We start from the raw sequence: 26826 nt of genomic DNA, 5'->3' as shown, positions 1-26826 counted from the left end.
AATCTGAAGGTGAACATTTTTTTTTTCACTGACTTCAACACCTTGAAGAAAATTTCAAGTGAACAATGCTTTAGTTAAGATGTTTGAGATCCKCAGCCTTCACAGAAAATCTTAGGGAGGCAAATCTCCCAGATTGGTCCCTACTTCATGAAGGCTGGGAAGGGAATTTCTGCATGAAAAGACATCACCTAATTTACGAACAGTGGAGTTTATGAAAGCATATACATTGGCCTTTTTGCTTCAACAGAGACACACTTTTGAGGTGAATCTCACCAGAACTGGTCTGGAGTGCGTTAAATGGATGAAGATAAAAAATMATTTTGGTAGCTGCTGAAAGACTTTCAGGAATAGAGTACTTCAAGTGCTTAGCATAAAGTAAACAAATTGCTATTTCCTATTCTCTGCCCCCTCTCCTCACCCACCATTTTTCCACCATCTAGAATATTCTGATTTTTCAGMAGCAACATTCTTTGAGTGTTCTGCAGACATTGAAAACATTACACCCTGAAGGTAACTTTTTTAAAGATTGTACTTAAATCTCTCTATTGTATTTGATGGGCTTAGGAACTTGCTGAAAAAATAATTTTATGTTCATATGAAATTCTCTATTTTAAATGGAGAAAGTTGAATTTTGAACTTCACTAGAATGAATCACTTAACCCGGATGAGAGAAAAGGTATTTTCCCCTTTAACCATTTATACTTTAGGCAATATTATTTTATTGTTAATCAGGCTGTAATTTACACGTTAAACTCCACACAAACTTTATATGACCTTCTTTCTACTCACCAAAATATGGATTTGCATTACACAATTGAAAATTTAATACAATCTAATTCTACTAATACTCTTGAAAAGATTATTTTATATAAATTTTGTTATTTATGTTAAGGGACTTACATTTTGATTATGTTATTACAGTTAATTTTATACATCTAATACATAGGGTCATATCTCACACACACATTGTAGGTGTGCTTATATATGCACTTATATGTGCATATTTGTAGAAATTAGTGTGGTATGTGAAAACTTTGCTGAATTCACTGGCTTCAACTACTGCTCTTCTGAGAATATTCACATGCTTTAAGTATGTTTATATGTGCATAGGAAATATAAACTGCAATGAGAGTTTGTGCCAGGAAAGGGCTGCAGAATACTTCTTCTGAGAAGTGATGCAGATAATTATGTAAGGCATGGATGCGTTGTGAGAAGCAAAGGATRGGAATCTCTCTAATTGTCAGCCCATGTGAGGTGAGGGAATGACTTTGATGTCTATAAAGAGTTTCCTATTTAACTGAAAAATGGAAACCATCTTACAGTACTGCTTGTCTTCAAGGAGGTTCTGCAATTAGAAATGASAGTATGAAACAAAAAATTAACTGTGCACTGAGAGAAGGTATTTCTAGATTTAAGGCAATGTGTTTCTTTTATGGTTTCTGACTAAATAGAGTCCACTATGTTGCAGAATGCYTTGGAAGACATATAGGTGCCAAGGGCACTTTTTTAGAGAAGAAATTGCAACATTTCTTAGTCAAGAAGTTTTAAAAAGGAATAAAAGCAGACTTTCCTCTTTTGGATTCAACCATTTGTCAAGCTGCAGTTATGTTCTCTACATACTAACTCAATAGCATATGTAGAATAATACTAAATCAGAGAAAAATGAATTCTTAATCACTGTCATTTGCTTAATGTTGCTTTCTCTCCCTATTTAAGGAACCATTACTTCACACCACTCTTCTTTTTGTTTTGCTTTGTCTGGCTTCCCTTATTGCACCAAATCATCCAGTGGCAGAACACACTTCTGTCTATCCATGTGTGTGATTGTGCTCAGCGATAGTTTTAAAGCAATACACGAGAAAGAAAGCCTTACACATCAAAGATTATTTCCAAATTCTTTTACCTTTGCTACCAAGCTGTACTACCTCGTGGGAAGCAGCAGCATGGGCACAGCCCCCATCCTGCAGGCTGGAGCCATGCTCCATAGGCTGAGCATAATGGGAGGAGAGGGCTCGAAARCCCCACACCCTCCTGGTCACCCAGCTTGTGACCACGATCGATTGTCCAGCTGGTGAGGGGTCTGGAGCACATGTCCTGTAAGAAGCGGCTGAGGGAGATGGGGATGTTTAACCTGGAGAAAAGGAAGCTCAGGAGTGACCTCTACAACTCCCTGACAGGAGACTGTAGTCAGCTGGGGATTGGCCCCTTCTCCCAAGTTACAAGTSTCAAGAGAGGACAGAATCAATCTGCACCAGGGGATTCTCAGGCTGGACATTGGGAGGAATTTCTTCTCAGTAAGGGCAGTAAAGACGCTGGAATGGACTGACCATGGAGGTGGTGGAGTCACTGTCCTTGGAGTTGTCTGAAGATTGGATGTGGCATTTAGTACCATGGTCTAGTTGACGTGGGGGTGTTTACCTTAGACTCAGTGATCTCATAGATCTTTTCCAACCTAATTGATTCTATTTGAGTCCGTGAACGCCGGCAAGCCTGCAGCGAGGGCAGAGCCCGGAGAACGGGCTCCTCATCTTGGCCAAACAAACAGTGCTTCCATGTTTGACTTACTGCTCAGTCAATTCATCTCCCTTCGCTGCATTCCCAGCAGTTTACAATGGAAATTGGAGGAGACAGTATGATACCACAGGTGAAGCACGTCACTTGCCATGTCAGGCAGCGCTTTCGGCTGCCGAGGTGTCTTGGTGAAGGCTGCCCGGAGCCCCGGCTCCGCTGGAAAGCGCCGGCTCCGAGCCCCCCTCAGCATCACAGCGAGCCCCGCGCCCCCCGCCAACATGGCGCCCCTGACCCCCGCGCTTCCTCTTCCGGCCGGGTTGCCATGGCGCTGCCCCCCGGCCCAGCCTCCCCCCGCCCGCCGGTGTGTGTTTACATCGGGCAGGAGGAGCCGGAGCCCCAGCGCCGGGGGAGACGGGCACGCAGCCGCCGGCAGCCCGCCCTCCCTGCATCCCCGCCGGGCGGTGCTCCGGGAGACGCGGCATGAAGGTGATGCTGGCGGCCGTCCCCGGGGCGGGGGGTTCGGCTGGGCCGCGGCGGCTCCCGGCGGCTGCGGGGGGGCGGGGGCCGGGCCCCGGCGGGAACCGGCGGCGGGAGGTGGTGGTGGCCGTGCGCGCTCGTAACGAAACACACAACTTCCAGAAGCTTCCAACTTCGCGGGGGATGTGGTGCCGCTTCTCGGATCCGTCTCCCGAGAAAGAATCCCCCCTTCTGTCCATTAAAACCTGGATCGTTTCCTGCGGCACTGAGACGGAAAGGGAGCAGCGTGGGAGCCGGGGGAGGCTGCCTGCGCCCGCTGCCCTTCTAGGCTGGTGTCTTCACAAAGAAATTGCCCTTTTTCCCCGGGCATCCTCCCTCATCCGCAGCATCTCGTGGGCGGCTTTCCTCCCTCAGCAGCCGTGGGGTTCATGCCTTGGTGTGCTGCCGGGGTGCCTCCGGCGCTCACCTGTGCTGCTGCTCTCGCAGGCCCTTCCCTAAGCGTGGAAGTGGGGGAGATCGTCGCCTTTCTCCGTAGTTTGCTGTGGCAAACTGTTATGGTAGAGAGTGTCTGACCTCAGCCGAGCCTGGCTGGGCTATAAAAGTAATAATACATAACATTCAGATGTGAGGTTGTGTCTTCAGTTGTGTTGGTTAGGAGTCAGCAGTGCTGGGGTGTTGCTTTTCCTACACTTTATGTTATCACATCGCTTTCATTTGCAGGTGTATGACCTTTGAAGTGGTTTTCTCTCAGTAATCAGTCTGAAAATTGAGGCATGCCAGGCATTCCCCTCTCCTGAATTTGTCTACCAGTAAGAAAAAAAAAATAGATTAGCTAGGTTGTAAGATATTTGAGGCAGAAGCTGTGTAGGTCTGTACATATCCCAATGGAGAAATTCGGCTCAGGCCTTCACCCAAGCCTSTGAGCCGAGTGTGTGTTAGAAGTTCATCAGCTTGTGCAGGTGTTGGGTTCTGGGAAGTGCRTGAGTGACAGTCACTGAGGTTAACAATTCTCTCTGTGCACCAGGGGCTCTTAACCATAGATGTCTGCACAACTGGCAGTTGAAAGAAAAGGGACAGCTTCCAAGTACATGAAATAAATATATGTAAAAAGAACATCTTCTGTGCAGTGTTGAATTTTGTTGTGCATTTGTACAAAGTCTGATAGTAAAAAGTGTATTTTTTTCTTTTTCTCTGAATGTTTGTTAGTTTCAATAGTGTGGGATAATAAAAAGTATGTATTGCRAATGTTACTGATAAACACCACTATGGCTTTGGGTGATTTGTTGACTGACACTGCAAAAAAAAACCCTGAGAGTACTGTCTGAACAGTGCATCGAGCTTGAGGTCAAAACTGAAAAGATTTCCTTCAGCTTCTGTTGTATTGCATGCAGAGCTCTGTGGTTTTATTTATTACATGATAGCTCTGTGTTCTTGCTAAGTCCACTACTGCTGAATTTCTTTTTTGCCCCACTAGAGTGGGAAAAGGTCATGGCTATTTAAGATGAGCTCATTTAAAATACAAGATGTGAGTGGAATCATGTYCTGATTGATTGCAASGAAAGTATGTTTTAGCGGGAAGGTTATTTGGTGTKAACGAATCATTTTTCAGGTATAAGTAACATGTAGAGCTTTTCAGTGTAAAAGGGTTCACGTTTTTTCTTTGAGAGGGYAATTTCTTTCAATGCCCGTTTCTTTCCATATGTGACACCTTTTGCTGTAGCAGTTGCTTCAAGTTTCTTCTAGGTGAGATCATTGCAGATTCGTGATTTAAAGTCTTAAGCTGGGGGTGGGGATAATTACCTTTTCATTTAATCAGTGAAATGCACTGAAGTGTGAGTGTTTTCACCCCTTTAAAAGGGTGAGGGAAGGAGAAGTGAGGGGAAGGAAGAGGTGTCTTTGTGGTGTGAGAGTTGAATCAGAATCCCTTTTATGGGCTGCTCAAGACTAGTTCAGTGTGACTTTAAAACAAGTTTAAGTTGTTGATCATTGCAGGGAATGCATCAGAGCAAAGCTTTTGGAAAGTCATTGTGTCTATTTCTCCCCTAATTATATGTTGGKAAATAGATTTGAGTTTGTATGTTTCTAGCAGCATTGGTTTTGATGCTGAGCTCATTGATGCTGGTTAGCTGGTTGAGGAGAAGGCAGAGCAGTCAGAAGAAAACAGGTTAATGCTATGTGTACCTGTCTATTGAAGAAGCAGGCTAAGGGAAGTAAGTGGTAACATCAGGGGAGTTCTGCTGTAGAAGTGATCCTTTCAGGATCCATTACTTATGCCTGATTGTTGCTGAGGAAACTGAAGCTTGATATATTTTATTTTTACGTCAATCAARTATTAAGTATCCTGTTGAAAAGATAGAGTGAAGTAAAGTAGTACGGCAAAGCAATGCTTTAAAATTTGGTGTTGAGGCTGGACTGGATTCCAGATAGCCTTTACATGTACTTTATTTCTGTTCCCATGTCTTTCAGGGAGTGGCAGGTGCTGAAGTATGGTATCTCTGGGCCTTTCCAGGCTATGCAAGATACAAAACGGGTTAAAGTCCCTTTTCCTGCTTTATAGGACAGGAATGAGAGGTAATCAGCTTAGATTGTGTCAGCAAGTGGACCATTCCTGTATGTAGTGATAAGTGACACCTTGTGAATATGCCAGTAATGTTTGCTTTCCTTCAAGAGCAGATCATCCTGATGGCAAGGAATTACAACTTTCCAGGCTGCACTAGGAGCTGGATAACGTCTGTCAGTTGCATTCATTAGGGCAGTGGAGAGGTGACCAAATCCCCAGCTCTCTTATCAGTCAGCTGATTACCATTCCACAGTGAAGTACCTTTCCAGTACTAATCTCTTTGTGGCTGGATTTCTGAACGCTGGATTTCTCRGGTCTTAGGCAGCATTGGATAAGGTTCTTGTATCCTTGCTAACAGAACCTCTTCATGCTGTATCTTGAATGGGTGAATGAATTGAAGAATTAGGATAGTTCCTGGTGTGGTTCTGCTGTGGTGACTRCTGCTCAAACTGCTCCTGTCACTGGTCTAACTTAAATCCAAAATCAGAGAAGTGAAAGGCGTTGAGAGTGGCGGGTCATATTGGAGTTCTTATTTGTGAAAGCAAGCTTAAGGTGTGATTTCAGTTAAGTAGCTGGTCCCCTCTTTATTGAAGTGATACTTCAAAGTAGAATGAGAGCTTGTGGTGGTTTGGCATGTGCTCACATTTAAGTTATATATTTTGGGATATGACAAGTGTCATAAATGTGACATTTTCCTATGAGAATCTTAAAGCTATATTTAAGAGAAAGAATGTGAACTTACTGCCTATAGTTCTCTTTTTCTGACTGCCTGTAATAGCGGGTGTTGACAGATGAATTTTAGAGATCAGAATAAGGCAAGATATTTTGAAGATGAAGCATCAAAGTTTATGGAAAGCCCTAGTAAATATTTTTCTTGCTTGTATTTACAGACAACTCTGTTCCTTAAGAATATCATGGATTGTCCTGTCAAAATATATACATGTAACCTTTTTTTTTAACATGTGTCTGATCCTGTTTGGCAGGGCTCATGATAGTTGAAATGAAAAGTACTTGGGAAAGGAACAGCTTATAAAAATAAAGAGATAAGAGGTATTGCAGCCTGTGGATTATATAGTAATATTTTGTTTTCTGAGCATGTAGTCCTAAGTATGTTCTAGGATGCAGGAGAAGCATAAATGTGACAGAGTAAAAGGGAACACAGAGTGCATATTAATTTTGACTTAAATATTTGCCTTAAATAAATTTTGACTTAGATATTTGCCTTTGACTTAAACAGATGGGACGAATTGTAAATTTTTTTTCTCTGTTGCTGAACTGGCTAACAAACTTGGTAGTGGTTTTCTTTTCCARTATTTCAGCTGAATTTCAGAGAGATGGGAAGGAGTTGCATACCTTCAAAGTTCTGGGCAAGGTGCATTCTTACATAGATGAGATCAAATTGTAGAATTCTTAAGAAGTTTCTTCAGAAGAAAGGTTCTGATTGAACTTAATGGATGTGACAGAAGTGGCTTGTGTTAGCAAATCTTACAATCTTAATATGTCTGCAGAGGTGCTTAAAATCKAGTGCAATTCTTGGGCTTTCAGTCTTTCTAAAATCATCATGGAGGGAGAACCTGTGCACGTCTTCAAAAGTAAAAGGCAGCAGTTTCCAAAAGCTGTTGCTGCCTGAATGAACTCTTGTGTGTTGCATGTATTCATAGTGATCAAGTGTTTCCTCTGGTGGCTGTTTGGCTGCTGAGGGTGGTAACTCTGGTTGGAATCTTGTATGCAGGAARTTATGATCATTCTGATTACTTCTTGGAGGGAGTTTGGGAGAAAATGAGGTATCGATGAAGCCTGAAATAAAAGGGATTTTACTGCTGGCGGTGCTTCTGGCAGTCAAGTTTTGACATGCAGACTAGGTGTGAAGTTGGAGGGTTTGATGGTACCAGAAAATGTAGCTTTTGTTCTGTGGACTTAGTAAATATTTTATCTGAAATGTTTCTTCTTTAAAATACTACAATAGGTGCATAGAATGTCAAGCAACACTGATCTTAAAGAGCTCTGATCTGAGTTCAAAACTAATTTGTAAGGACGGAAATAGTTGACTACCTCCCCATCAACAAAATAAATTTTAAAATTGTGTGATAAATACATCATATTGCAATCTCCTAGCTAATTCCCAAATGCAGAAAATGCATTTTGAAATTCCTAATGAAATAAGGAAACAGGAATAAGTTCTGTCCTGAATAAACTATTTTATATTTACATTCAATTTCTAACATCTAAAATTACCTTTGTGGGTTTTGAAAAAAACTTTCTAACTTCAAGTGGATTTGCAGCTTTTTTTTTTGTCTGATTTTAAAAAAGGAAATGAAAATTTTTGCAAGATGACTTATGTTTCAAACTCTTGCAGTGATGTCTCTTGTCACTTTTGGGAGAGAATGCTTATATTTTTCAAGCTGTGTATATACTTAGGTACTTTGAATTCAARTCTTATTGTAAAAATTCTGATGTTCTAGCCATAAAAGCCCTTGAAAATTACTTAAATTTCTGCCCATTAAAGCTAAGAGTAGTAGTACACTTTTAAGGAAAACAATGCATGGAAATCAGGTCATAGGAAGCCACAGTTATGGAATACTGCTTAATGCATCTTTCCATGAGGGTTTAGTTTGTTTGTTTGCTTGGGTTTTTTGTTTTGTTTTGTTTTTTTTTTTTTTTTTTTTTTTTTTTTTTTTTTTTTTTTTTTTTTTCCCCCTTTGAGGATAGTGAAAAAGGTATTGCATTGGAAGTCTCTAGCATGGTTAAGAAAATCTTTGTGATCTCTGCCTATATTATTAGGCAAAGTACTTCTGATTTTTCAGACAAATTTCTCGTGGTGTCTGAGCTTTCTAGAGTGACACTTCCACATTTTGTTAGGAAAATGATATGTTCTTTCTGTAGAGTGCTTTATTTCATTTCTTTAGTTAAACTCTGTCATTAATCATCAAATCCCTCTGTTAAGGATCRGGCTGGAAAAACACATTTATAATATGTTAGCTAAGTGTAGTTATGTAGAAAGTGCAATAAAACTTCAGGTCACTGTGTTATTATTGCTTGTCTTTGGTTCACTAGCTCAACTGATTGTTTTTTGGTTTTTGTTTTTTTTTTTTTTTTACTTTCTCAGCCCGCCAAAATCTTTGACAGACAATGTGAATGACTGTCAGGATTTAGGAAGGCTTCTTCCCATTGAAGTTATCTGTAACAGTGAGCAGTCAGTTCTGAGTTAATTGAGTTATTTTGAGATTTCGTTATTGGTATTTAATTGCTCTCTGGTTTGCTGTGATGCAAGGTCATGCTTTGGTCCCCCATCATTTTGTGTGGTGCTCGTCCCTGTTTCCGAAGAATCTGTAGGTGTTTCTGTAATAACTGTTTTGTCTATGTATTAGTCTGTCCCTAACACCTCCTTCATGTAACTAATGGTTCTSAGCCAAATGCTATTCAACACGGTCAATTTTTGCATATAAACAATGTTGTGGAGAAGGATTACACTTCCACATTAAGAGAGTAGTTTCAAGGAGAATTGATAGCAAACTGTTCAGCTTCTYTCAGGGTAACTTCACCCTGCTTCATTGCTGCTGGCATCCTTTTGATAATTGCACTGGTTAACCTGCTTGGAATGAGGAGTATTCTCTTGGGCCAGTCAGTRTATGATGAAATGAAATGTGCTTTGCTTTGTTTGGTTTTTGAAAACCACTCTTACATTCTTTCTGTGCTGACATTGATTTGGTAGGTAAAATTCAGATGGAAAAGAAATGGTCGATCAAGACAAAATTCAATACAATAATGAATTCAAAATYCAGAACTGTCTGATCTACCACTGTGAGCAGGCTGTATTGGCTGTTCGCTGTATAAATGGTGTTATCTACCCCATGTAAAACATGAACATAAAAGGTGTAAACCAAATAGTTTACTGGCTTGCTGAATGAAGAATAGRCTGTGGTGTCATTAGTGCTCTTGAAAATTTATTTATGCCAAATAAACCCTAATTTGGCTTACTGACAGTATAAAGTTGTTTTATTGCTGTAAAAATAGGATTTGACTGTTCTGCTGAGAACAATAGAACTCAATCTTGACTTGGCATTTGCAACATTAAATCTTGCTCTCATTGCCACTCTCCTCTAGTCCTGTTGTCAAGACAAAATTAAGTTTTGTTAAAATTGTAGCCTCCCTAATGTGTTTGTCCAAATTCAGAAAAGAGCTAGTAATCTAAGCAACTTTTCTAGTCTTTGTAACAGCGTACTTTGAACARACTGCTACAGTTTTACACTACTGTCATCCTCAGCATTTCTATTTCTGTACTTTCCTTTAGTGTTCCAGGGGATTTATAACTGCAACTCAAGTTCTCCTTGGGCTGAAACTTGGCACAGAAGCTCTCATTATAAGTGAACTTTGTTTTGCAGAATTAAAAGCAAAGCATCCATCAAGAGGCTTTCTTAAACATAGAGGAAAGCAAAAAAAAAATGTTTATGGTTGCAGATAAATTTTATTTCCTCTGCAGGAAAAATCCAACTGACTTTGGAAATCCTGAAGGTGTGGTTGTGYGATCAATAATGGTGGCAGACTCAATGGAATGTTTAACTACATTTAGAAAAATTTAAATTAAAATCTTAATTCCATAATATGCTGAAAATCCATTGCTGAAGTAAAAGCTGCAGCTGCAAATTACCTAAGAAAGGTGCAGTGATAGTTTTAAACTTGTTTCCAGTGTCTGAGCATGGTTAAGTGAGCAGCAGAGAATAAGGAGATCATTGGGTAGTTATGTGCTTCAGCTGAAGTTAAGTACCTCAACTCTCTGAAAAACAGTGTCATCATCACTGTTGAACTACCTACCCAGTGGCTGCTTGTTTAATTTTAATTTTTTTTAAACAGCCCCTTTTTTTCCTGTAGGAATTGAGRCCTTATGTAATTGTATCAAAAGCAGAAAGGGCATTGTGAGCCACATTTGGTTAAACATCAAGTATCAAAGGTAAGTTCTGAGAAACWTCTTAACAGTGACTGGATAGAGGAGAGATCCCAAATTAACAGTGGCATTAATGATATCATTTTTAGGAAAGCCTGATAAAGGTCTGCTTCATTGTTACTGGATCTGACAAGACCTTTGCCATCTGCAAACATTCAGCCCAGTCAGATTGTGTCATCTCTCACCCATTTGGAAAAAGTGAAGTTGCGATGAAAAGAGCTGGGGTTTTGTTTTTGTGGTGTTAGGAAGGGGCAAAGCACGCAAATGTGCAGGAACTTGTGGATTTTAATCTTGCAGATGTGAAATAAGTATTCTTTAAACCTGATACAAAAATAGCCAGTACTTTGACTGGGATACTTTAGCTTCCCGAAGTACTTAAACTGTCCTGTACTTGGGAATTAGTTCACKTGTTTCTTCACACAGACTCACTGAATCTTGTCAGTCTTTAAGGGTGCATCTAATCTTTATGATTACCAGTTGACATATATTTGATACTGTACAAAAAAGGTGTTGGACCTATGCTGGGAAGCTTATGAGGCCTGGGCTGCTACTGATTCTCCTCTGTTTAATTGCTTTGTTGGAATTGTGCCTACATAGAATATTAGGTCCGAAAGTCAGTGTTAGGCTGGACAGAGGACATGTGATTTATGCTGGCAGTTGAGGATTTGCATAGAAAGAAGCAAGTYTGACTTTGTGGACTCTTAAGGAGAGGCTTTAGAAGGAATGAGGCAGTTTTTTATGGTGAAAGAAGGGAGATTCTAGGCTCAAGTCCAGAATGTAAATGAAWGAAGTGTTTAAAAACAAGAATGAAAATATAAAGGTTTAGATCAGGAAGTAAGTTTCATTTTCACTTGAAATTGTGCAAGGAAAATAGTAGCTAAAACTGCAGATTTTAGAATTATTTCCAAAGTATAGTCTAAGAACTGAGACTGAAAACTGCTGCCGAATCCGATTCCTCCAGCTTTTGTTCTGAAAGTGGGAAAAGGTTATCAGTAAGTTTGAGTATAATGGAAAAAARCATTAACATGGTGTATTTCCTTCTGTTTTTGCTTATGGTATGGAATGTAAAAAATTTTTTTKGTCTTTTGGGGGTTGAGTAGGAATGATGACAAGGAGCAGAATTTTAAGATACATGGTTCTCTGAATGAAATTTGAACTTATTTTCCCCAAACTCATTCAATTTCATGAATAATTTTTAACAGGATAAATTTATTTTTAGAAACAATTTTGATTGCCTTCCCTTATTGTTGCCCTTCTTGGACTTTGTTGGAGTTTTGTATTTTGCTGTTCATTAGCAAAAGGAATTCCTGACTCAGCAAACAGTCAAGTGACAGAATTCAGTTTAAGATTAATTATGGTGTATAATGCTAAGTACAAAAGTAGAGTCTAAAAGGCCTGGAAGTGATRGTGGTGGAGGTAGGGTTTTCTGGTTGCTTCGAGATGGCCTGTAGGGACTCTTTAGAGGATGACCCATATCAGGGCATTTGCAGTGACAGTCTCATGCTGGTATTGACTTACGTGMAAAATGAGCTGACACTGATCATTTGGTGTTGGGATTGCTCCTGAACTGTGTAGGTATTTTGAGTACTTATTACTCTGCTGAGACTGAGATAATGTGCCTCTTCTTGTGATTGACCATGCTGAAATCCTTTGTTGGTAGAAATGTGGTGACAAATGGAGCTCTTGGTTTCAGTGTCATAAATATAACTCTGTACTTTATGGAAAACACTGACCTTGAGTGGATAGTGCTTTCTGTCATGCATGGATTTACCACAGCTCTTGTAAAATATACAGTCTTTAAATATACTGAAAATACGAGCATATCACTGAAGTTGTGGTCAGAATTATTCTCAAAAGTACTGTATCCTGTGGAAAAGCGTGAGGTATACTCTGAAATGCTTGTATGTGATTTGTCACACTTGTCTAGTTCAGTACTGGGAGTTCTATCTATCCATAAATACATAACGTTCTATGAAACACATTATAAAACCACAAACACTAATTTGCCAGGTCACAGCAGTCCACAGTATTTGGGTTAAACTGCACTGTAAGCTCAGTAGTGATGCAGTGTGGTCAGAACAGAGGGTTGTATGTTTCTCAGGGAGTTTCTGTAAGAAGTCCTATTGGATTTTTCTCTTGATCTTAATAATTTGCTGAGTACATACAAAGCTTTTAATTTTCCTTGGAATTCATTAAACTGCTGGGAGGGACAGAGACAGCTACTTCAAATTCTCACATCTATTACTTCATTTCAGAAGCGTGGGTATTGCCTCTGCTTGAGTTTACTTGTTCAGCTTGGAGTTTGTGTTAAAATATGCCATAGAAAAGTTGCCACTGAGTTTTAATAATGCTCATAGTTAGAAACTCATCATGTGCTGGAAGGAACTGTATGAAGTGCTTGTCTGTTGAGGATGGGGATTGTCATTGGAGAGTAGTTGTATGTTCCTACGCTCTGCACCATAACCTTTCTGTAGTAATATCTGTTTAAGCTTGTGCTTCTCTAGTGGTTCTAGTGAGGAATAGAACCTCATTCCCAATTTAAGAGGCTATACAAGCCSTAAATAATTGAAAGAATATTGTACAGTTAATATCTACTGATGTTCTGAAYTGTTGATACATCTTCCTGCATTCTAGATGCTCCTGAGGGAGTGCTGGAGCAGAAGCAATCTGTATRCATGCCTTCTGACTCAGCTGCAGCTCCAGGGGATTATTACAGAACCTGCAAGCCAGTAATTTACACTGTTGTGTGTATCCTATTCCCTTACTTGTCTGTCAAGGATCCTTAAAATGAAAAAAATGTAACTGATGCTTCACTCTTGAAATGATAGTGTAACATGAAAAGTTGAGACAAAGTTGTCTGTCTCAACCTTAACACACTTACAAGCCTTCTTAGAAGATAATTTCCTGGATTTTTTGGATTCCTGTAGATGACTGTGCTGCCARAACTGTAGATAAGTAAAATATTGATTATCAAGCTTGCAGCAGGCCCAGTGACTTGAACTTGGCAAATATAACTAAAAAAGCAATGGACATGCTTACACAAGATAAAAAGCTATTGTAATCTTGTTAGTAACACCTGTCAGCATTTGAGCCTTAAATACTACTTCAATATATGTATATGAGAACCTAGAATTTCATCTACTGTTAACAGTTTTACATTTTAATTAGTGAATTTCAGTACCAAACTAGGCGCACTTACTCACTGGCTTCGGTGATTAGACAGACATGCTGAAGTGTGATAAACTCTTATGTTTACAACACTCCTTTTAGAAGCTCCCTGTATCGTAGGTGAATACATATAGTAGTAAGTTATCAGTGAGATAAGAGSTGGAGGTATTCTGTAGAAAATACTTCTAACTTCATTGTACGAACTAGGAATTCTCAAGATTTCAAGGTTTCTCACAAARCACCTCTTGAAAAACCTGTTATTCTTCATAATGTGCAAACTGAGGAAAGAGAGAAAGTATTCAATGCTGTTGGGGGTAACCTTGCAGTCACAGGGTTTGGAAAGAATGAAAATAAATACTGCAGCTTTTGGGCTATGAGTTCAAATAATAACATTTTGCAAGCTGTTGATGTACCAGCTGTATTTCTCTAACATTCCAGCTGCAAATGTTAGTACACATTTTCAGATAGTTCAGACTACAAACCCAGTCATGTTTTCAAGGCACACAAAAGCTTAATTTCCTAATGACTACTAACTTTGTYGTTTCACTCTTCACTGTACTAACGTTGCAAAGAAAATCAGTTTTTTTCCTCTGAATCCGCTAGCTATGCCTAATGTTTACTCTGCTCTTACTTTAAAAAAAGTGAATTTGGGGGGAAGCAGATGGTGGGATTTTTTTTTTCCTGTGATAGTCTGAAACTGAAAAAGCAGCTACCCTTTTATAACTCCACAAGTCATTAAAATATTGTGTGTGTAAAATGAGTTCAGCTGCAAATCTTTTAACTCTGCTGATGTCCTTCCAGCAGTAACATTGCAGCCTCYTTACAAGATCATGAAGGCTGGAACATGGAAATACAAAATGTGGAAGGGTAGTCCAGTACTGTCCRTTCCATTTTTCAGGAATGGTTAGTTTGGCATATTACACTTGAAGACACAAATGGATGTATTGGGCTTGTAGGGGAAAACTCYATGGTCAATGGACCTACATAGGTTGGAAGATTGTAAACCAGTTCAGTTTGTTTTCCTTGAAAAAAAGTGATATTTCAGAATGTAGTCTTAATAGGACAAAGATAAGGTTTTTTTTATCCTGAAAATTCCAGTTGATGGTGAATCTGCTGCTACCCTTGGTTAATGGAAATTATAATTTATTGCATTATGTGTTTTGGAAATAGCAGTTTAGAAATTGTGCTTCACTGTTCCTTTTCTGGTTTTTAGTCAATTAAGTCTTTTGTAACTTTGCTTTGTCTTGAAAAGCTCTCTTTTTGAATGTTTATTTTACTTTCCCTTTCTGTAACTTGACTGCAAACRAATCTCCCAGCAGCTTTCTTTCTTATCAGCTAAAGTGAGCTCCATGTGTCCTTGCTGTCTGGCATATTATCCAGTCCTGTAACCATTTTTGTGCTTCCTGTGTGAACTTTCTGCAATTTACCCCCTCTTGCTGTTCTGTTCTGCAGGGYCCTAGCTTAGAAACACAGATGGTGGATGATGAAACTGAGACTACAAGTGAAGAATTGCCTCCTCATCTGCAGGAAGAGCCTCCTGAAGGTACAGTGCTGGCAGTCAATATAAACTCTTTGCAATAAATTGAGGAAAATGTTCTGGCCAAGAARTCTGATTTTCTGCCTGTTGTCTGAGAGGGATAAAGCTTTGTCAGAGTTRACAGTTTAGCCAACCTCTCAGCCAGAGGTCTATCCAGTCCCTAAGCCCTTCTTTTGCATTCAAAAGAAGGGTTTACCCACTGAGGTGCTGACACTGTTCTGCATTCACTTTAACAATATGGTTTCTGATTAAAATTTTCGTGCTTGATCATCCTGTCTGTRGGCTTAAGAATAAGATGCTTCCTCTACTGACTTGTTTGTGATGTTTTGAGTCTTCATTAGGGGAGACTTCCYAAGTAGTCGTCTTTTCTCTCTTTGCCTCTCTCTGCAGCATCCTGCTATTGAAATTGTCCCCAGCAGAGACTTGTCAAAGTTAGGTATTCTAGTGATTTTGTTTCTTTTCACTGTCTCTCTTGGAAGCCAGTTTAGCCATCTGAGGAGGAGGCAATGAGAYGCTGTCTGTCTGCAGGAGGCTCAAAAATGCCAATTTTAATTAAAAACCTTGTTTGCAATGACATGCCCTGGATTTATACAGGGAACAGATTTTTTCCCACTGTGCAGAAGTCACAGACATTGTATACATGCAACAAAATAGGTGTTGCTTTCTTTTGAAGGTAATATTGCCACAAGTGATGATACATCCTGGGCTTTGTCTTCAGTTCAGTGGCATTTAAAAGACAATCACTCATAATCATTCTGGRTGGCTTAAACAACCCAGAGAGTGCTGAGGTTCTTATTAGCAACTTACTGTTAAAATACCATGACATATCTCTGGGAACCATAAGTGTGTTTTATATTTTTTGTTTATGAGAACAAGATGCTGATACAGCATTTTTATTGACAGCCATTCTTAAAGGGAATATGAACCAAGTAGATGGTTTTAGGAAATTGCTGCTACCATCCCTTCTTGTTGAGCATTCTGTTAAAGTTTTCTTCTTAAGTTGTAATTTCTTGTTCTGCCATTTCATATATTTTGTGTTGACAATTACAGTATATGGAGGTAAGTGAAAGACAGGTTTATTTTGCAACTCTTATAAAGCCAGAAGGAAATAAAGGTGGAAGATGCCATGGAGGATATAATATTGATRTTCCCTCCCACTCCTTTCTTTGTAAGTAATGCCAAGCTAGCATGTRATGATAGTGCATTGTTGAAGTAAGTACTCTTGTAGGTAGCCTAAGCTGATGATTACATGAGCCTAGAGGCTATATCCTGAAGTGTAAAACCCATCTTGTCTGAGTTTATCAGGAATAGGCTTAGATTTTGGACTATGGCTTTGAATTGTGTCATCAGAAGGGTTTTTTCCCATGWGGCCGAGTATTTTTACAAAACAACTTTTTTAAATTGAAAGTACGTGCTTCTCCCTGCAACCCTGCTGTATGTTTGRATGACAATGAAATATGTCAGAGTTAATACTCCTGTGACTTCTTGGATAGTCTGKGAGAAGTATGTGGTCTGGATATGCCCATTTTGTTGGTGTGAGGAAAAATAATTGTAACAGGTGAGCTGATTTGGTTAAGCAGTGATACAGTGGATAAAGTCTGAGCCTAGTATGTACCTTTTGAATTTACAATGATGTCAAATAAAGAGTAGCAAAACAGGAGGGATGTTGAGAGCACAGCTGAAACTGGAGTCTACTTTTGAGAAGAAGTGGAAAAATTTGTCCTGAAGGAAAGCAATCAGGGTTATGCTGAACTTGTAGCTGACTTTGGGTTTTGGTGGAGTTGAATAACAGAAGTGTTCCTTAGAAGTTGCTGTCTACCAACATAGACCAACCAGAATTACTACAAAGAATGTGTAGTTACAGGAATGTTTGCAAATACCMCATGAAAGAAAAAGATCTTTGAAGTTCTTTGACTTAAATGCCATTCTGAGTGCTATCTTCTTATCTTTGCTGCTCTTCAGTTTTCTGATTTCTTCTGATAGAAGACCCTAGTTAAATCAAATGCTTTACAATACATAAAATGATGTTGTTGTGACTACAGCACTCTTGTTTCTTGGGATCTATGAATTGGAGAGCATGTCTGCTTGSCTTCTGGTAATGTGTGTGTAAGGGATAGAAAGCTCTCCAGAGTCTGCCTGTCTAGCACAATCCATTATTTCACCAGATTGCATCACAGTAACTTCATTTCCTATCTTGCACAGCATATCTACTGCCCTTCTGAAAGGAGGGCGTATGTAAATATTACAGTAAAATGAAAGTTTGCCCTTTATGCGTTGCCATATTTCTAAACAGTGCTGCRGCATGGCCTTCTACAAATAATGGGACGATTTTACACGTCTGTCATGTGGATAACTAAATGGAACAGGTGGGAGTGTGGGTAACAACTGGTATAGAATAACAAACATTGTTGTGTGGCAGCCTGGCCGCGTTTGGGGCAAGAGAAATACCAAATGAGACCTACCCAAGGCAAGGGCTGGTATCTGTGYGTAAACCTGAATCTGTTTATTTTATCTGTTAAAATTAACTTCTTTTATATGTAACTAAGTCAGCAGAGTAAATGAGTTATAAGTGCAGTTTGTGCGGATGGATCCCGTGCGTGATRTTAGATACCACAAGGTGTTTTTGCGTTGTGCGGGGAAGCGTTCCTTGGAGCGGCGGTGCCGTGGGGAGCGCAGCGGGGCGAGGCGGCCGCGCGGGGGCGCTGCAGGCCCGGCCATGCCCGAGCCCGCGTTCCAGGCAGCGCTCCCGCGCATCCCAGCGAGCCGGAGAAAGTGTTTAAACCTATTAACTCCCCTCCCGTAAGCTACTTTGTGATATTACAAGGAAAGCTTTCCACACTCTTCCTCAGGAAGGCCGTTTATCCCCTAATGATATTTTACCTCTTGGCATCATCATCCATTCACATTCACTTTTTTTTTTTTAAATTCCTTTTCCTCTTTAGTATCTCTATGATCCTTTTAACATACTTTATTTCTCCCCTCATTTGAAGTGTAGGCACAGGGAAGCAGTAGCAATTAGCATCTGGAGTGCTGGTGTACTTAGCACTTCACAGAGCAGGCTGTGTAGGGCAGGTTTACCATTGCCACACGGTGAAGGGCAGTGAGCTCTGCAGAGGAGCTTACTGCTTGAAACGGTATGAACTGCTTCCTTCTTTGCAAGAARTTCAGCGTGGCTGATCTGTGTTGCCATGTATCTGAGCTACTTTCAGGTAGAKTCTGTGTGATCTTGAATGTTAAATGGAAGTCTGATCACAGTGAGAGAACTAGATTTAGTTACGCAAGTACAGCAACACCTTGCTGTATCTGTTCCTTATCCATCACTTCAGAGTTCTGTTTCTGATCATTTAGTACAGTGCAGTGTTAATTGATATGATTGCTTTGCTTCTCTGTCTTTTTCCATTAGATTAATCAAGCAAAGTGATAGCAATGAAATCTGGTGGTGATTAAATCTTCTGTGRCGTTCTCCATTATGAAATGTCAGCACCTCCTTTGTTGAATGACTCAGATCTGATCTCTTCTATTGGATGAATCAGTAAGCCTCATCTTGCTTGATGATTGAGGAACTGGTGCATTTCTCCTATGAGGAAAGACTGAGTCCTTGGAGAAGGACTGGGCAGTCTAATGTGTGTAAGTGTCAGAGGGAAGTGTGTAAAGAAGATGGGTTCAGACTCTTTTCAGTGGTGCTTGGTTACAGGAGGGGTGGCAGTGAAAAAAATTGAAACACAACTRTAAAAGAACATTTTTCCACTGTGAAGATGATCAGGCGCTTGAATGGGTTTCTCAGAGAGTTTGTGGAGYCTCCTACCATGGAGACATTCAGAAGTCATCTGCACACAGAATCCTAGAATCATTGAGTAAGAAAGCACCTTTAAAGGTCATCTAGTCCAAATTCCTTTAATGAGCAGGGACATCTTCAACTAGACTAGAYTGATCAGAGCSCCATCCAACCTGACCTTGAATGTTTCCAGAGATGGGGCATCCATCACTACTCTGGACAACCTGTTACTGTCTCACCATGCACATTGTAAAAAAATTCTTCCTTTTATGCAATCTGAACATTGTCCTCAGTAACCTGTTTTAAGTGACCCCRCTTGAAAAGGAAGGTTGGACCASATGATCTCCAGAGGTCACTCTCAACCTCGACCATCGTGTGATTCTTTACCTTAAATGTACTGCCTCTATATTTAAAGTCTCTTTCTGACGTTCCTGCATATATCTCCAATTTATTACACTGATTTTTTTTCTGAGAAAAGTAGCTTTGGTCTGTTGAACTGCTAAAAACTATGCATTTCAGGAGGGTCTACTTTGTTGATAATGTGGTATGGCTGTCGTTTGTTTTGGCCTTACATTGTTAAGTAGTGCTGTGTATACCAAAACTCATTTCAAGGGGCTACAGTCTGGTTGCAAAGCTTTGCCACTGGTGAACAGTGATAGTCCCTCTTGGGAGTTTACAAACCWGTGCTTTCTTCTGTGGTCTTTAAGCACTTAGTATGATGATTTTATCAGCCAACCTACTATGATTAGTTTGGCAGTAAGCCTGAATCTTGTGTCTGAACTCCTACCTCTTCTGCAGTTTTCAGACCTAGCAAAAATGTTCCTTCTTTGTTGCAGATTGGGCCTTGTGGAGTAAAGCTTTATTAAAAGCAATGGGTCTTAGCAGCTCTGCAGTATATAACAGATCTTGGGAAATTTACTTTCCAAATAACTGTGGTGTTCTTAATTCAAATTGTTTTACACTTGCTGTGGGTAAAGAATACACAGAGATAGTTACTGTAAATCAGATGATTTGCACGAGTTTAGAACACAGAATCTTGTGTGAGCCTTATAATCTGCCTCCATGGAAGCATGTAGCCTTTTCTGGTGTTTTATATCTTCTGCAGGATAAAACTATATTGCATGCTTCCGTAGGAAGCTTTAGGACTCCTTATCCACAGTTTGAGAATCTCTGATCCAAAGAATCTGGGAGTTTTGTGGATTGCTCATACAGGATTGAGCTCTGATACAAGCATTTTACCTAGATGTATTATCTGTAGAGATCTAACTAAAATAAGGTACAGTTGTGTTCCAGTTGAGGTACTATCATCCATTTGAAATGTCTGAAATTGGACYGTTAACTTCATATTGGTGTATTCTCTTCTAAGAACATGACAATTGATTGAAACCAGCAGTGCCAGAACAACATGCCTTTTCAGGCATCTCATCTGCCATGAGACCTTCAGTTGAAGTCCATGATACAGTGTTTAATGTTAAAAAGGTATATGCCTATAAAAGATCCAATTTTAATGAATGGGTGGTACTTTTCCGATTATTGTTGGGCCAAATGTCTGCTGCAACTATTGTCATACCAAGATTTAAATGATGCAAACTTTATCTACACTGTTTTTCATCTTCTTCCTACAAGTAATGTTTAGTATGTCTGTCTCTCAACTGCCTATATCCAAATAACCTCCAAGAAATGACCTTGGAAAATGATGCAGTTAATAGAAATTCGAGTTCCTTTCAATATCAAGCTCTCTACTAAATACTGTTGCCTTTTGTGCTGTAAAGTAACTTCACCAAAGTTGCCTGTGGTACTTAGTGTTGTCTCCTACRTGCTTATGTGTGTGTGGTCTACTACACTAGTATCTTGAAGTTCTGTGAAACGGTGCAAAGCTGTGTTACCTGCTGAGCCCATCTCTACTTTCCTGAGTCAAATCACTCTCTTCAGTGTGCTACCTCATAAGGTCCAACAGTCAAATCCTTTTACAGGGGACTTCTTAAAATTATCTGCATTTTTTTAGTCTAGTAGCCAGTTAGATGTTCTGAGCTTGGATTGACCTCTGCAGTTCTGTGRTCATGTAACAAAAGCAAAAGGGCAGTGTGGCTTGGCAGCCAGAAGGGCCAAGAGTGTCCTGGGGTGCATCAGGCACAGCATCACCAGCCGGGCAGGGGAGGGGATTGTCCYGCTCTGCTCTGACCTGGGGTGGCCTCACCTGCAGTCCTGGRTGCAGCTTTGKGTGCCACAGTAGGAGAAAGACATTGAACTATTAGAGAGCACCCAAAGCAGGGCCATGAGGATGGTGAAGGGCCTGGAGGGGAAGCCGTAGGAAGAGTGACTGAGGTCACTTGGTCTGTGCAGCCTGGAGCAGACTGAGGGGACACCTCATTGCAGTCTGCAACTTCCTTGTGAGGGGAAAGTGAGGGGCAGACACTTATCTTTTCTCTGTGGTGACCAGTGACAGGACCTGAGATAATGGCATGAAGCTGAGTCATGGGAGGTTTAGGTTGGATATTCGAGAAAGGTTTTTCACCCAAATGGTTGTTGTGCACTGGAACAGTTTCCCCAAAGAAGCCTGACAGAGTTCAAGAAGTGTCTGAACAGTGATCTCAGGCACATGCTGTGATTCTTAGGGTTGTCCAGTGCTGGATCAGGAGATGGACATTAATGATCTTTTGGGTCCCTTCRAACTTAGGATATTCTATGGCTCTTAGCTCTACTGTTGACTTATTCTGTGGCTTTAGTCAAGTAGTTTGGCCTTCCTTGAACCATAGTATTATTTGTGTATGAAACAGAARTTAATGTTTTTACTTGTCAATGAGGATAGTGAAAAAGCAAACTGTAAGTTTTTGGGCTTTTTGAGATGGAAGATACTTGAAAATTGAAACAGAAATTGTGATCATAACRTATAAATAATAGAAAAATTTCCTGATATGTAAGTTATCCATTCTTTTTCTTTTTTTCTTTTTCCCTTTTGAATCCTCAAAAAGGTGATTGGGCTTGTCAGATAACATTAAATAGAAAGGCAGGTTTCTTGAAAAGCAGAAAAATAAATTAGAGTGAGGATGTCTGTTCTTTGGAACTGGGACTTTATGTACCTGGTGTGTCCTCTCATCTGTAAAAACATTTCTTGAGCTACCTCTGTAAATGGCCTGAGGCTGAAGAGCAACATTTCAGTATCATCTGTCTCTTAAGGCACAGATTCCTTGCTGCACTCTTCTGTTGGCCAAACCAGTTCTTGTTTCTGCAAAAGAAATGACCTGTAGTGTCAGCTCAGTCTTGTGCACAAAGACTGCCTCAGTATTTCTGGTAGATTATAAAACGCTTTCACATCCGTCAAAAGTTCTGATGTGTTTCTAATTAAATTTTTCATCGTCATTATTTTAGTAAAGCTGAGGCTCTTCCTTTTTTAAATTCTCCACTGGCTATATTGGCTTTCTCGTGCTTTATTTGATTTAGTTCTCTGGGGGAAACTGACAATCTGAAATGTGGTTAGTAAACAGTGTCTGTGTGTACCCCTTTCTTCCTCTTTTAGGGCCCCCACCCTTCTGTATTCCTGTGGCTGTATGCTTGTTGCTGACAACAGGCACCTTCCATTCAGCAGCTATGTTACATTTTCTCCTAGAAGCAGCATGAAAGCTATTTAAATTGTTCTTTTTCCACTTCTCCCTCTGTCCTATTCTTTCCTCTCTACTATTTTCATATGATTTAATGAGACATTACTTTGACAGCTCAGCATCCCTTTTCTCTAGCCTACTCCATGCCCTGCAAATCATTCTGTCACTGAGTGTTGMATGTGTGCACAGCATATGCTGTTAATGGCAGCATAAATAGCCTCCAAATGCCTGGTGGATTCCAGAGGAAAGGTTCTCATAACTTAAGTGTGGGAAACCTCTTATCAATGGATCTTGTTAATACAATAACGCTGTGAAGTGTGTAACTGTCTGGTTTTCCCTGAGGGTCTTTGGCACGTAGGATGGGGCAACAATAGTTTTACCACTAGCCCAGGCACAGTAACTATAAGTAAAGCGTATCATCCAAATGTAAAAATATTTCAGTGTGAAAGGTCAGTGGGAAGCCTCTGTCGGAAGACACATCTTSGTGTGTTTTATTCCAGCCATGGAGGTTTGCACTGTGTATCTTACCACCTGGCTGATGTGGCAGACATTTGTCGCTGTTTTTATATGAGTTAGAGATGTATGAAATTGTGTAAAATAATGTATGTTCTTTTACGATATATTATGCATTTTGAGGGGCAAATACATTAACATAAAGATGCWGACAATTGTTCTTAAAGAAATGTTATGGTTTAATCCCAGCCAGCAACYGAGGCCCACAYRGCTSCTCACTCAYTCYTCCACCAGCAGACTCACAAAGAGAATTGGAAGGATAAAAGTTMGAAAACTCAAGTGTTGAGATAAAGACAATTTAACAGGGAAAGCAAAACCTGYKCACACAAGCAAAGCAAAACAGRGAAATAATTTACTGCTTCCCGTGGGCAGACAGATATTCACCTGTCTTCAGGAGAGCYGGGCCGCATCACATTTAAAGCTTACTCGGGACGACAAATGCCATCACTCTGAACATCCCCGTTTCTCTTTCTTGCCTGCACTTTATATGCAGAGCATGATGTCATGTGGTCTGGAATATCCCTTTGGTCAGTTTGGGTCACCTGTCCTGGCTGTGTCTCCTCCCAGTTTCCCATGCACTCCCCATTTTCTCATTACCATGGCAGTATGGAAGGCAGAAAATACCTTGGCTCTGTGTGAGCCCTGCTCAGCAATAACAAAAATCTCTCTATATTATCATCACTGTGTTCAGCACAAATCCAAAACACAGCCCCATGCCAGCCACTGTGAAGARAATTAACTCTGCCCCAGCCAAAAGCAGCACAATAAATCTTTCGGGCTTGTATTTATCAGTCCTGTTTGAAAGCTGAAAATGGAAATGGTTCTTGCTTGTTCCTGATGGACTAAAAAAAGTCAGGCAAGTCTCAYTTTTACATATACCTACAATTTGAAGTACTAAATAAGAACAAGCAATGCAGTAAATCCAGGTCAGGAGTGAAATTGAATCAATATATTAGTGTGTTAACAACGATGATATCTTGAACTGCTAAACTATCAGAGTATTATAGCAGACAATTAAATCATAAGGTCAGCACATGAGGCTGTTAATTCTGCCTCAGAACTRAGTGAAATGCCCAGTTAACATTTCATAAACATCTGTAGTCTCAGGCTGGCTTCCTGCTTTGATTTCAGCTGTTTGTTAACAATTTGAGCCACTACTTTGATTACCAGTATGATTGCACAATTGTATCAATCTGGCCTCTTCTGGACTGATAATTTTGGATGACAAAAACCAATCTGATTCTGAAGAATATTTTTTTTCAAAGGCTGTTTATGGGCTCACGAAATAGCTGTGAAGTGAGGGGTTTTGTGTTACTTTGTTCACCCTCCAGAATAGTGTTCTAAGAGAAAATCTTCATCTAATGTGAAACTGGGTGGAATTCTAGAACAACTTTTATAGAGAATGGTCCTGCACTAGTATCTGTAATTCGATCTCTTTTTTATTTTGTGAACACAGTGAGGACCAGTGCATGTTCCTTATTAATAAGTAATATTATTAAACAATTGTGATACATTTCTTTTGCATATTATGGGGAATCTGTCCTCTTTCTATCCATCTGACACTTGCACAGTCATAAAGAATTTAGCTAAAGCTGTGTTTTATGTCTTCTTTGTTATRCCCTCTCTCTACCACTAACATATTACTGATTTCAGTTCTTGCACAAAGCATGTTATATTCAGTAGGATATACCTGCTCTAAAAGTTTAGGTAGCTTTGTATTTTTTATCTTGTATCATGAAAAAGATATGTATTTTTCTAGATAGTATCCAAAAGGAAGTATTCTTTATGTAAAATATYACATCTATTTTGCAGATAATGCAAAAAATTTGGCCATTTCTGTGAATTGTGAAAGGGTCTTAGCATATGGGATTGTTAAATGAGTATATCAGAATATTGTTACGGTAGAAAGAACAGATTTATAGTCTTGAACTRTAACTAATTTTATTTCCTTACAACTAACACCTTGTTTTTGGAATAAGTGAGGCATTCACCTAAATACTGTTTCATCCACTTAAGGTTCTAAGCAACTGGTAATGTAGTTGACCCCTACTGTTTTTACCTTTTTAAAACTAATTTTCCTGTAAAGTTATCATCAAACCAATGAAGGTTCTGTCCTGTGCAGAAGTTCAGAGCTAAGACTGTTAAGTTTGTTTCCTTCCTCTTGCCCCATCCTCCAAACTTCTCTGGAGATTGGTATGTGGTGATGATGTGTTCTGGATTTTTTTTTTATTAGTTTGTTTTCGCCTCAGAAGGGCAAAGGTTTCCCATATACCTCTTGAATACAAAAGTGGAATAATTCTACTTAATTATGTGAAGTCATCCTCTTTGGTTCWGCTAGCTGTTTGTATGTATTCAGTACTGGAAAGTGTGATAGTGTAAAGGGCCCAATACTTCTCACTCACCTCTCCAAAAGCTGAAGAACAAACCCCCAAGATTTAATACAATGTTATTGCAATATASTGAAGCTAGGGCTCACTCTGGGAAATGCAAATTGAGACTTCAAGTTWGGTTCAGTGTTTTCATAGCTTTACAATGTTACTGTTACTGTTGTTGCAGTATTTTGTTCCTAGCACCTTGAGGGTTGTTCTTTTTTTCTCTAAATATTAGACTTAATTGGTTAGGAAAGTGGGTAAATTCTTCCCATCTACATATCTTGTACTTTTACACTGTAAAAGGAAAAGAACCACATTTACTAAGATTGAATTTTGCCTAAAAATCTCCTTTACATTATGTAAGGAAATTTCCTGTGATATCTGCAGATGTTTAAAAGATTGTGATTAGCTGAACCCRGCTGAAATTAGAATACAGTTGGTCACCGATTTAAGCTTAACACGTGCCCACACAGCTCTTGAGAGAGGTGTTTCTGCATTCAGCTCTGTTTGGATGTTACCAGTTTTGCCCCACTGGATGGCCACGTGTGCTTGGCTGTCAGCACAAGAGCTGTTGGATGCCCACGGGTGTATAATGCCTCTGGAGAAAGTGTGGGTGTAACTGGAACGAGTGAACCTTCGCATCATTCCCACAAAGCATTGGCTGAAGGATGGGTTCTCCAGCTGAGSAGTACCTGTAGCACACATGTGAGATTGTATGGAACGTAAGGACAGGCTTGGGGTCCTCGCGTGCTGTGGAGCTCGCCTGGCTTCCTCAATGTTCCRGTGAGGAAGAGAGATGCAGCCGCAGGCATCAGTAAAAACCTCTTTTGTGCTACCATACAGGAGGTCGGCTCTTGATGTTCATGTTTCTAGCAACTTCAGTGTATAGCACGGTGATTAAGATGGTGAGGAAAGCTGAGGGATCTTGGCTTTCAAACGTACTCCTCCTGGCTCTGATCCAAGTATCATTAATATGAGATGARACGTTTTGTTGGTTTTTGATTAACTGGGAAGCTTGTTCTTGTTTTGTGTGACACATTGTAAGTTAACCACCCTGTATGCCGACATGTGCGATTAAAAACAAACACTTAAAACTAAATTGAGGAGCCGACTGCCGAGCGTGCCGCAGGGAGGGGCTGGAGCAGCCTGTCCTTCACGGCTGCACTGGGGCAGCCTCARCCGCTGCTCTCCTGGGCTTGCGTCGGCACCTTCCCTGTTCACTCCCGTATTGCCGGTATTTGTTTCTAAACATTTTATTCAGCTGTCTTGCGCAGTTAGAACACCCCTGATAAAATCTGGGAATGGCAAACGGCAACTTTAACTGGCATTGTTGAARCAGACCGCTCTCGGTGATGGCCGCTGTTGTCAGAGT

The 26826-nt window shown here is 40.0% G+C and overlaps 1 protein-coding gene across 1 annotated transcript in view; it reads left to right on the top strand.

Moving 5' to 3' along the window:
* The first annotated feature begins 2833 nt into the window (after positions 1-2833).
* LOC130573155 (transmembrane protein 263-like) overlaps positions 2834-26826 on the top strand; it is a 200515-nt gene continuing 176522 nt past the window's right edge. The window contains exons 1-2 of the mRNA XM_057365408.1: positions 2834-2997; positions 15111-15201. Coding sequence (XP_057221391.1) covers positions 2992-2997; positions 15111-15201 — 97 coding nt within the window. The 5' untranslated portion in view covers positions 2834-2991. The remainder of the gene's footprint in view (positions 2998-15110; positions 15202-26826) is intronic.

Source organism: Malurus melanocephalus, unplaced genomic scaffold (genome assembly GCF_030028575.1).
Source record: "Malurus melanocephalus ecotype Western Australia unplaced genomic scaffold, MMel_1.1 scaffold_2, whole genome shotgun sequence".
Classification (NCBI taxonomy): domain Eukaryota; kingdom Metazoa; phylum Chordata; class Aves; order Passeriformes; family Maluridae; genus Malurus; species Malurus melanocephalus.
The sequence above is the reverse complement of the archived record's forward strand: the minus strand, read 5'-3'. Positions and strand labels throughout refer to the sequence as shown.